This window comes from Mugil cephalus, chromosome 19, assembly GCF_022458985.1.
Source record: "Mugil cephalus isolate CIBA_MC_2020 chromosome 19, CIBA_Mcephalus_1.1, whole genome shotgun sequence".
Classification (NCBI taxonomy): Eukaryota; Metazoa; Chordata; class Actinopteri; order Mugiliformes; family Mugilidae; genus Mugil; species Mugil cephalus.
Window position 1 is genome coordinate 20,958,238 of NC_061788.1, and position 12,089 is coordinate 20,970,326.

The 12,089-nt window shown below is 38.0% G+C and overlaps 1 protein-coding gene across 3 annotated transcripts in view; it reads right to left on the minus strand.

Annotated features, from left to right (window-relative positions):
- The window catches only part of LOC124996404 (WD repeat-containing protein 7), a 92,663-nt gene that overhangs the window by 47,531 nt on the left and 33,043 nt on the right, over positions 1-12,089 (minus strand). For 2 of the 3 annotated variants that reach the window (XM_047569384.1, XM_047569383.1), the window contains exons 19-22: positions 11,129-11,226; positions 7,613-7,729; positions 2,272-2,390; positions 1,303-1,426 (exon numbers count right to left, since the gene is read on the minus strand). In XM_047569384.1, coding sequence (XP_047425340.1) covers positions 1,303-1,426; positions 2,272-2,390; positions 7,613-7,729; positions 11,129-11,226 — 458 coding nt within the window. The remainder of the gene's footprint in view (positions 1-1,302; positions 1,427-2,271; positions 2,391-7,612; positions 7,730-11,128; positions 11,227-12,089) is intronic. The other variant, XM_047569385.1, reaches the window with a different exon arrangement.

Consider the following 12,089-nt stretch of genomic DNA (forward strand, 5'->3'; position numbering starts at 1 on the left):
AGAGACAAAACTTTGGGAACGTGATTATATTTTGTCCAGTTGTCACTTACTCACACATCTACTAATTACAGTCTAAAAGGGTTAGAATTAAGTTACTGTACTCACAATGATAACCACACACACTCACAAAAACAACAAAAAACACTGTTGTGAGGACATTTCTGCATTCAAAAATAAAGGCTAATTTGAGTTAAATGTGGTTTTATGGTTTAAACACTTAGAGTTGAAGGTAAAGGTTAGGTTAAGAGGCTATAAAGAATGTGTTATGCAAGTGAGTGCTGTCAAGACAGAAAGACAGACGTGCATATTCGTGGCAGTTTTTCAGTCACAGAAACAAAAGACAATTTAGAGCGTGTTGTGGGTGGGATTAAAAATGCAGATATTGTCATTCTACTAATCTACCTAGCTACCTTGCTTCATTCATGAGCAAACACTTTCACAGAAATGTGAAAGGATAAGTTGGACACAGCTACATGGTCATATTATTTAAGATTCTTCCAAACGTAACAAGTCTTAAGTCAATTGATTTCCTTAAACAGTACGAAATATGTGAGGACATCTGCTCCTATAAAACGCTTCCAGGACTGGGAGAGTCAAAACATTGGGCAACTGACACCAATTAATTTAATTTAAATTAAAACTGAAAATGGAAGAACATTTCTACAGAAAGGCCAGATGTGTTGGTCACGTTTTGTTTTTTGCACAGGTATGCTGCAGAATAGAAAGAAGCTGTATATCAGATTAAATCCTAGTGCTTCAATACATAACAGCCATGGAAAGTACTTTTACTAGTTTATTTTGTTTGTTTATTTTAGACTAAGTTTATTTTGGTTCATTTAAACTGAGTGAAGGGAACTTGCAGGGTAAGAATTTCATTCCTCAGTGTAACCCGTACAAGAGAATAAACGTCTTGAATCTTTAGTTACCCTATTAACAATACTGATGCAACAGATTCCAGATTACATCACAAATTTTTTTAAATTAAAAACCAATACCTAAGTTTCAAACAAATCGAGTTGACTGCCACGGGAGTTTTAACAGTTATTCCCAAGGCAGACATGAAAAGGTCTGGTGACCTCACTCCTTTTAAAATGCAAAAGTTTAAACTCCTTACTTTCTATTTTAGTCTTATTGCCTCTAGCCTAACTGCCGCTGGATGCTTTAGTATAGTTGTGCCATGTGGGATGCTAGCCTTCAGCCTTGGCATGTCCACAATTAGAAAAAAACTTTGACATTAAAGACCGCAGAGACACTACCACTCACTTGTTGATGTGTCTAGTTGTTGCAGTGTGAGCTACTTACGGGAGCTAACTGTGTCCACATACTGAGGCAAGTAGGGAGCCCACAAGTCGATGGTGTCCTTACGCCCTGACTGGCCGATCCTTCTTAGTTCAGCCAGCAAAAGAGCTTGTGCCGCTTCTCGCACCTGAAACCACAAAAGAAGGCTAAGTTATGGATACGGCTGATTTGTTTATCATTTATTGGTGAGCACGAGAATTTACATGCTGGATGTCATCATAATTTTCACTTCAACACAACATACTTGCTGGAGGGTGTGTGGGAATAGAGAAGCTAACCACTGCCTACATGTAATACCTAAGGAATACATACCCCTGTATATAGGATATATAAATGATTATATTATTGACAAGGACAGAAAGTTCACTAAGATATTATTGATTGCGTGCAAGAAAGCAATAACAAGAAAATGATGAGAAGGATCTGCCTACTTTAGAGCAATGGCTAGAAATTCTAAGAGAGATCCGTACTATGGAGAAAAGGATTTATCAACTGAGATTGAGAGGAGATGTTTTTGTTAAAAACTGGAAAAAATGGAATTGACCTACTGATATATGATCTCTAAGACACCTGCTTCATATAAATCCTTTGGCTGAATTCTGAACCTTCACGTTTAATGTTTGTTTTTGGGGTTTTTTGCGCTTCTTCATTTAATCATTTTCATTTTCTTATTTAATTGATAGGAAAATTGATAGGATTTAGACTTGTTCAAATACTTGTATAAGGAAAACCAGATTAAAAATAAGGTATTTAAAAAAAATAATAATTTAATTCAACTAAATATTGAATATATTTAGTCATATTTCCTTCTTTGAATAGAAACATATAGAGGACTTTGAAAATATATTCATTAGAATTTCCCTCATTATAAAAAGGCAACATTATGTTCTCACTAAATAAATTAGGTTTTGATAGTATGTGATGAACAGACATAAGCAGGCCTGGGTGGCTCAGCGTGGAGCTTTTCCGTACCTCCAGACAGCGGTCCTGCCATCTCCGTGCCAGCATCTCCAGCAGAGGAGGTCTGAACTTGTCCAGGCCAAGGAGGTCGGGGAGCATCACACAGTGCATGGCTGCCAGCTGGCTCCATCCTGCACGTACACACACACAAACACATTCAGCAAGAACTAAAATGAGGACTAGTGAACAAATATATATAAGTCTCCCTCATGCTCACACACAAACTTCACTGCTGTCACATAAAAACACTGATTTTTGATTCATATTGCAGCCTTCAAAATGATAGCAAAACAAACAGCTACTGGCATGTTAGCTTTTAGCTTGTTTTTTCTAAATATTCTGACCGAATTTAAAAATTTGACTTGGTCCTCAGAGCATAAAGTTGAAGTTTTCAGAAGTTAAATACAATTTATTGCTGGACTAGACACCGTAACCTATATATGTAGCCTATGGCAGTGAGAGTCATTTATCCATGTGAACTAGTCAGACTGGCTCGTCTGTTGGTGCTGTGTCTTTTTAGCCAGTCAGGTTGTTTCTACTTCATATTCAACAATGACAACTGAAACTTTCGCAGACATTTCGCAGAAGACAACTCATACAAATCCTTGTACTTAACCTCCCCAACCGATCTTTCCTCAGTGTATTCCATTTTAATTGATCTAAAACAATCAATTCCAAAATTGCGGAGATCGAGAAGCAGCTGGAAATATTAGAGCTGGAATACGCTACCACCAAGTTGACCAATCACTCAACTTTTTCGGTCTATGCTTCTAGTTACATTTCTAGGGAGGTGCACGTCAGCACAGGGTTTGGCCTGTCGCCGTAGTGATGGCATAAAATTGACACCTATTAATCTTGGAAACAAAGAATCCAGTACAAGCCCTTAATTTCACCACCTTTTTTTTTAAAAAAAAAAAAATGTATTTCTTAAAGTTGTTGCTCATTTAAACTGAAAAAACGCATTTTCATATGACAGCAGTGACTTTCTGACGTCCTTATGAATACACACCAACTTTGTTCTTAAACAGTTCCTGTGTAAGAATCACACTAACAACAGTTAAACACGGGATGGGAATATTACTGACACGATTATTAACAGTCTTGGTTAGAGCAAAATTATTTCTACTAACCAAAGTCTGAGTATGTTTGATGGCATTTAACAGGAAAACAACAGATACACAACACTACCAGGCAGATCGACAAAAGCCTCGTAACGATACCTTGGCATGATGAATTTGATTGTGTATTATTTCATTCAGCTGCATGGCGCTATGTGTGTGCATGTGTGCGTGGGTTACTTTAAAACCAAGAAAAACTTCCGAAAACCGACTGGGTTTTCAGAATAAACAACTCTCAGTGACACAGTTGTATTACCCTGAGTAACTGAAGAAAACATTCAAAATGTCTTGGTATCGCTTTAGAATAGCTCAGACCCAGCTGTATCAGTAAAACAATGGTAGATATTTATATTCTAGAGCAGACCACACACCAGAGGAGAAAAACACCAACTTTTACATCTCCGTGACTAAAATATTTAATTGCCAATACCCAACATTCACCAAGCACCTCATTCACATATATTAGTTTAATATATGGTTTCCAAATATGCATGTACGCAAAATGCACTTGTGTAATGGACATTGAATGGTTTTTCGGCAGGAAAGAAATTTCATATAAATTTCTTTGCTGTGGGCACCATGTACACTTACCTCTGGCAGTAAAATACACAGAGAAACTTAAACCGTTCAGCATATTTACAGGAATATCCCATATAGAGGTTGACAGACTTATTTTCATGAGCCAAAAAACAAACAAACATGTTTTGTCAAATAACTGGCACACATTTTATAGCACGATGATCAGTTGGTCTCAATACTGACAATAGTATATAAGAAAATCAGGCAACCCCTACTTGCAACACTTGCACCACTATCTTGCAGAAACCACAAACGTTAAGAAAAAAATCAAAGAATTTGAATGAAAGATTTATTTATTTTTCTTGTTTTTAAATATAATGTCTTCCACCACTACTGTTGAAGGATACTAAACATAAACCCGACCACAGCAATCTCATACTAATAAAGGATAGAAATACATTAAGCCTGTGCAAACTGCCAAAACATGAAACTCTGACTAAAAAAACACGGGTCTTAATAGCAATATGATATTGCAGAACTTGCACCAGTTTTCAAAAACACTAGACCTATGTGTGTGGCTTCACTGGACTGCTTTACTGTGTGCTATGTCCTCATTACACTAATATCAGTGCATCTCGCCTTCTGTGGATAACCTTATACAATTGTAATCTGCAGTGTGATGAGGTCGACTTAGTCTGGCAAAATTAGAATAAGAATTATGCAAAACTGTAAGATCTGGGAAATAACCAAGGACTGATTCAATCCTGCCTTTACCAGTCCATTTGTCAAATTAATGTAAGCACTGAAGTTAAAACACCCAGTGCCTTTACGTGCACAGCTTAATCAAGCTATGCTCAAAATTCGACTTTTTGAAAGTGGTCCTTGTTCCAGTTTACATGCAGCAGAGAAAATCGAATAACTGACGGGAACATGTTCTCCTCCTCCACACTAGGTGGCGATATGTGTCATGTCAGCGGATTATAACCATGTTAATAAGACCCCCTTTCCGGTTGAACTATCAAGTCATATAGTAAACAAGAGTCATTCATGCGGCAGGCTGGCATTTCGAACAATAAGGTAGATAATAGCTCAGCTTTTTAATCTCGTACATAATGTGTGCGCTACTTTTGGTGCCGATAAGATGCCCACTATCCCTGAGACGGTTCTTCTGCCGGCTCTATTTACCTTCCTCTTCTGCGATCGGCTTTCTTGTATGTTTTTGTTTTGGTGTCACACGCGAGCGCAGTGGTTGAGGAACATGGGTACACGCATTGTCCAGTTACAAGTCCAATTAAGCATATACATGGCCGAGAAAATCGATTTCCAATCTCATTATCTGGGTGTAAAGTCAGAGTTTTTTTGGTCCGTGTTTACATGCATATGTTGTCCAGTTAAAGTCGGATTAAGGCAATAATTCATTTTTTTCATGTGCATGAAAACGTACTGACTCATTTTCTTCAACTGCTGGATTAAAAGTAAAATCTCTTTGATGAAAGTCCCATATAACACTTTTATTGGTCTTATGGTGGTCTCTATGGGGGTGTGATATGGTAGACCTGACCTTACAAAGTGAAGTAATGTGGTTACTTACTCACAAACAAAATAATGTAATCTACCTGAAACAACTGCTACTACTACCACGACTATACTTGCTGCAATAATTGTGTCTGCAAGAGCTTGCACTACTGCTGCTTCTACTGTTACTATGAGTAACAACTACTCTAACTATGGAACAACTATTACTACTGCTGGTGCCTAAACAAAAACAAAGTTCTACTGTTGATAAGAATATGTTTTAGGGATAGATACAGAGCTGCTGCATCTGGTCCCACTACAAATAATATTCATTATACTCTGTTATTCATTTAACCAGTGTTCCACTGAGGCAAGAAACAGTTGACGACAATGACAAACAATGACAACCTCGCCAAGAGAGCAGCATAACAAACTAGCAGATTTTCTAACAATAGAAAAACAGACAACAGTTCACACTAGAGTCATTCATCAGATTATTTCAAATAATCTTTAATTTTGAGAGATTGACCTGCCATAATTATACTTCAAGTAGAAAATAATAAATCTTTCCCAAATCCACCCATAACAACTGAATATTATAATATTTAACATATTAAAATAAAAATAATAAAGGTTTCTGCAAGGTAGTGCATTGTGGATGAACTAAAATTCCTGTTTCAATACTAATATTCTAAAATATTCCTATATGTACTGGGAAGGAATGTGTGCATGCTTGCTGTTTCCCATTGAAATATAATCGGTTGTTTAAGTGTCTGAAAATTGCAAACTAAATGTTATCAGCTTTAAAAGGCACTTTGTTTCCCAATAGAAACCACAAATGTGGAATTGTTTAAAATGATTTGAAAGCACATTCATTGTGTGTAGAGGGGGCAGCAAGCCTCCATGCTAAAAGCCATCATCCTGTTAAAAGAAACAGTTCATAATTGATGAAGAAAACAAGCATTAGGCTCTTTCACTCAAGTTCATTTACAATAAATATGTACATATTATCCATCAGCCATCTGTTTTACAACATATTCCTCTTCACGGTTTATGGTTTTAGTCTTGTAAGTGCTGCAGGTGGAAATAGAAGACAGCCAATTTTAATAAATTGAAAACGTCAGCCATTGCTAAGCACAAATCTGACAATTTTTTATCAGGTTGGTTTAACCCTGATGTCGCGCTCAGGTGGAAATAGCAAGCATGCAAACAGTCAGCACAGAGACGGAGATACGCCAGGACACATGGACATTCAGACAGAAAGGGGGACAGAGGAAACAGGGCTGGACTGAACAATACTGCTAACAACTGAAAAACAACAAAAGACAAAGGAACATGGACTGCTGTCAGTGCACTCTCAAATGTGTCGGTTCTAAAAATCTGTAGTCTGATTGTTTGCAGATGACACAGGACTCTGTCTTGCCAAATTTAGGAAATTGATCTTATCTGATTTAAATTAAAACGGCCCAATGACACTTGTAGCTCCAATAAAGTCCCAGAAATCATTCAATTTGTAGCAGATTGCCTTGACAATTGCAATTGAGTCCTTTCAGCAGAATAAAAAGAAATACGAAAAGATATCGAAGGAAACTGCATTGTTGATTATTTTACATAGTATGAAACTGCTACATTTTAGTAACATAATAAAGAACATAATTCTGTGTCGTCTAGCAAATATTGAAGGACTGGTTTAGTTTTGCGTCTACCAGTCGCTTTGCCTGGTAGTGTATTTGAGTGTTCAAGTCATTTTCTTCAACTGACTGGATTGAAAGTGGACTGAATTCAGCTGTGGCAGACAAACGGATTAAAAGACAACGCTGTTGACAAAAACAAGGACAAAGACACTGTAGAAAACTGGAGCTAGACGCCTGAAATGAAAACCTAAAAGTGGCTGCAGGGAAAAATGGTGGGTGCAAGAAGAGCGAAGCGAGGAGACCAGGAAGGAGACCGTGGAGAAAAACAGGAAAAAGTTGGGGATGGATGCGAAGAATTATGACGACATAAAAAGAGCGAAGTAGTCAAGAGAACAAACAAAAGACAAAGAGATAGGACAAAACACATGGACAGAAAGAATGGAAGGAAATATAGAAGGAAAGAAGATCTACGAAGCAGAAGATCTCCAAAGACAAAGCTAAGTAACTGAAAAAAAGAGCTTGGCTGCGAGACTTTCCCTAAGTGGTACCCATCAGTTCAGTCTGTACCTTCGTTGACTGAGGGGATGTTATGATAGCCAGGGGCCCCCTGAGGAAGGCCTCCAGGGGCCCCTAGAGCCCCAGCAGTGGCAGCAGTGCTGGTGTTGGCTGTGGCCGCTACAGCAGCTTGTAAAGGAAGAGAGGGAGAGAAATAGTGAAGAAGGAAAGAACAGGTTAGAAAGATCTAAGTATATACAATACCAAACGGAGAGAGACAGTAATGAAAAGAAGGAAATGCAGTCACAGTAACAACAACAAAAAGAATACAAAAACATATATCAAAAAAAGACAGAAATTGAAGAAAAAAGAAAAAAATGGTTAGAAAATAACATTTTTTTTGTTTTTTTTTAACACAATACGCAGTTGTGTTTTCAAAGAGTACATAATTAGTTTTGGGTAAACAGGCTAAAAAACTATGGAAATTATGCAAAAGATTAAAGACAAGTCCAAAATTCTACATGTAAAAAAATCCAAATGGCCCAAAGTGACCAAGCACAGTTTAATTGAAATGCCTTTAAGCTCCCAGTCATCATTTCACCATTACAGGCGATTCACCAGAAAAACAAATAAATAAACTCTTTAAGTAAAAAATACCCCTGCCATTTTAAACTACTGATGGTAAAGATGAATAGAGGAGTAACAAACTCCAAATAAGATAACAAAGTAGCTGATAACATTTTATATAGAAGAAATTTTGAGCAAAATATAAGAAAAAAGTATTTAAGTGATACAAATTATTCCATTCACGCTGCTCAGAATACATCATATACAATCATCTGTATTCTAGTTTGGTCTTGTGCTTGGTTAACATCCACATGTTTCTAGCTATCTGCAGGTACAGTAAATTCAAAATGGCTAAAGTTAAATTAAAGCTAAAATCTAACTGCAAGGAGTAAACACTAAAAAAGAATAGATAAATAAGAATATAATATATTATATGTATGAAGGTGATAGAAAAAAAACTATTGTGTGAAATTAATGAAGACATAAACAAATAAACTGAAAGCTGAGGGCAAAAAGTGACATATAAAAGTTCATAAAAGGCATATAATTGACAAAATAAAGCATCAGTGGTTAAAAAAAAAAAAAAAAAAAACTTAGCTGACAAAAATTTAGACTGTGGTGATGGTTTGTTTACACATTTTGAAAAAAACAAAACAAACAAAACAAAAAAACATCAACCCTACAGATTGTCTATCAGAGCTATCGTGTCCTGATACAAAATGTTGATTAAGGCTGAGCCAAAAAATTTAAATCGCTTCATTTGCCATACAATATTCTATACAGTAATTACCGACAACTTCTGATACCATTTCTGTTACAGCAAAATGAAATGGATACCTGTTAAAAAAAAAACTGTCAATAAAACAGCTCAACTACCACAGAGAAAACATGGAGCACAGAGACAACAGAGAAAACACTGGCAGCAACAGTTCAGCAGTTGTTGGTAAAGAAGGAAAGACAAAAAGAGAAAAAGAGAGACCAAATGATGGTGTGAAAGAAATATTAAAGAGCAGCATTTGTGGAAGTTTTTTTTCTTCAAAGAACAGGCAGCACACCGAAGCCATGCAGTGGGCAGAGGTGTGAAGATGAGAAGAGGGAGATATTTAAAGGAGAAGAGTAAAGCAGAGCATCGATCATAAAGAGAGACGGAGGAAATGGCTGAGTTACGTCGATGGCTGTTTGCAAGCACTGGTGCCGGAAAAGACAACATTTTTAATAAATATTTGTTGCGTGAGAGGATTAAGTTGAGAATGCTCTCTTCTTAACTGTGCCTCTGGCTGAACCAGCTGTTTTATAAAATATTAATAAATGTACATGTAAATTACGAAGTATAAGGTATATATATTCATACATGGGAATATGTTGTCTGCATTAAACCCATCTGTGCAGTAGGCTGCCATGCAAGGCACCAGGGGAGCAGTGTTAGGGTTTAGAGGGGATGTGAACCAGTAACCTCAGTCCCAAGTCCACTTCTCTTACCACTAGTTCATAGCTCATCTGAATTTATGCAGATCACACTTTACTATCCACCTACTCTGAATATTTAGTTCCAAGTGACAGAATTCCAATATAATATTAAGAAACACCATCACAATTTTACTTCTGTTTCTGTATTTCAATAAAATATTGAACCAAAACAACTTTAGGGTTTGGACACTTGTGTATGTTAATCTCTCTGTTCACATGCACTTGCAGGAGCGTCCTCTAATAGATGGTAATTGCAGAATTAAAATATCTGAAAAGTTTTCTGCGTGCGTGGCAGGATTTTAAAGTAATAATTTTATGTTTTTATTGTAGGTCTTTCTAAAACTGTGCAGACTCTGTGCTCTCTCTGTCCATTTTTCCCGCAGTGCTGCAATATATTAGAGGGGCCTCTTCATTTATTTCCATGTGAAAAGAGACAGTGAGCAGGGTTAACAGCACTCTTCTTGACAAAGCCTCTGACACACACACCGCATAGGAGTAGCTAGCTGAGCAGAGGTCACGGCCGAGCGTTCCCTCTGAATGCTGGTGAATAGGCGTGTGGCGTGAATACGTCCACGCGCTTGTCGCGCTTGGCCCCCATTAAGGTGTGACAATAGCAGAAAAACCCCGCCTCCACCCAGCACACAGGGGTGCCACTTATGGCGCGCGTGTGTGTGTGTTTCTGGTGACTGTGTTCGCACAGACTTGGTTTTTGGTGTGCACATTTGTGGGTATTGAGCTTGTTGCAGTGTGGTAGGTAGTTGTGTGTGGGTGTGGAGTAGGCAGATGGTTACGGCTGTTTAAAACATCCCCTACAGTGAAGCAGAGCAGTTTTCTCTGCGCAAAAAAAGAGACTCTTACCTTCTCGATATTTTCATTTTCTGTCTTTCTTTCTCGATTGTCGTTTGTCGTTACAGTTAAAGCATGGCTTGAGTCTGGGCATCAAGGGGTTACACCATATATATTGCACATAGCTCATTGTGGAGACTGCAACTGAAAAAGCTTTCCCTTGATTCCATTAATGTACACTGCTGATAAAAATTAAATCGATTATCTTTCCCAAGATTCAAAAGGAAATATTCATGTTGGATTGGGTTATTACATTTATACCAAGTCTTCCACATAAGGACAAAATAAGTCATTGGCTTTAAATAAAAGTGTTTCAGATGTGGCCATCAATAGGACCTGGTCACTAGACACTAGTCCATATGATTTACCGAAAAAACATTTTATTTGACTAACTTCAACAGATTCAGTCGGTCTAGTGCAGTTAGAACCAGATGTGAAGCTCTAATCACAGGTTTGTACTCACGGTGAAGTTCAACAACTCTACCCTTGCGTCAAAAACAACAGAACAGAACAGAACAGCAGCCCTTTAAAGACCTGCTGACCCAGGAAACACAAGCAGCTTCCTCCTGTGATATTTCTGTTTCTTTTCTTTAACCCTCTGTGGGTTTTAGCGCCAACGGGCTGCATTATCAAACCCCACCCCACCCCTCCCTCCCGCACAGGGCCCCAGGGATGTTTGAAGCGAGCGCCCCCTCCTTTTGTAGTTACCTTGTTTGATCTGGGCCTGTAGCGCCGGGTTGGAGGGCTGAGGGGGGGCGGCAGGCGTCCTGCGAGGAGTCTCCGGGGTTCCTCCTGGTCTGGGAGGCCTGGAGGAGGATCACAAAGAGGGGCCATGAAATATTAAAGGAGCAGGGAGGAGAGAGGTGGACCAGCTTGCATTTGCTCACACACACACACAATGTAAAAAATAAAAGAGACTCATACAGGAAATCATAACAACCAGAAGTTCACACAAACAAGGTTTTTATTCCTGTTCTCTGAAACCAACTGCTTGAATTGGTGCGGCTGTGTGTGTGTGTGCATAGGTGTGTGTGTTTTCTCCGGCTCCAGCCTATTGAATTTTGGTTGGAGGACACGATCCTCTCTGAACAGACTGGAGGCGTCTAACTTTCAGAGACACACAAACACTTCCAATACAACAATCAATGGAGTGATCAATAATGGTTGCCAGGGAGGTGCACAGTTAAAAACGCTCAAATTTCACTACAAAGACAGGTCACAAATTTTAGAGACGTGTCAAAATAACACCTTTTTGTCCATGTATGTTTGAAAAAAAACAAAAAAAAGATTTAAAAAAAAAAATCCTGCAATTTTTCCTAATATAGTGCGACCACAGCATCAGTGTGAGCAAATCTAAAACTTTCTAAAATCACTGTTAGTAGAACAATACCACCAGGTCTTTATTTGAAACTGTCCTATATCAGAAAAGTCAAGAAACTGTCTAGCCTTGCAAAGTCCAGTCTCCACTTCCCTGTTTCTGTCCACTGAAATGGTAGTAGTTGTTTTTTTGTTTTTGTTTTTTAACGGTTGGTTACGGAAGTTCTAATTAAACCAGCGTCTCCAAAAGACACTTTTTCAAACCTTTTAAAACTCAGATTTTGAAATTTGGCTGCATCAATCACACTAGGGGAAATTTCTTCTTTCTTCTTCTTTCTGTCTAAATGACATC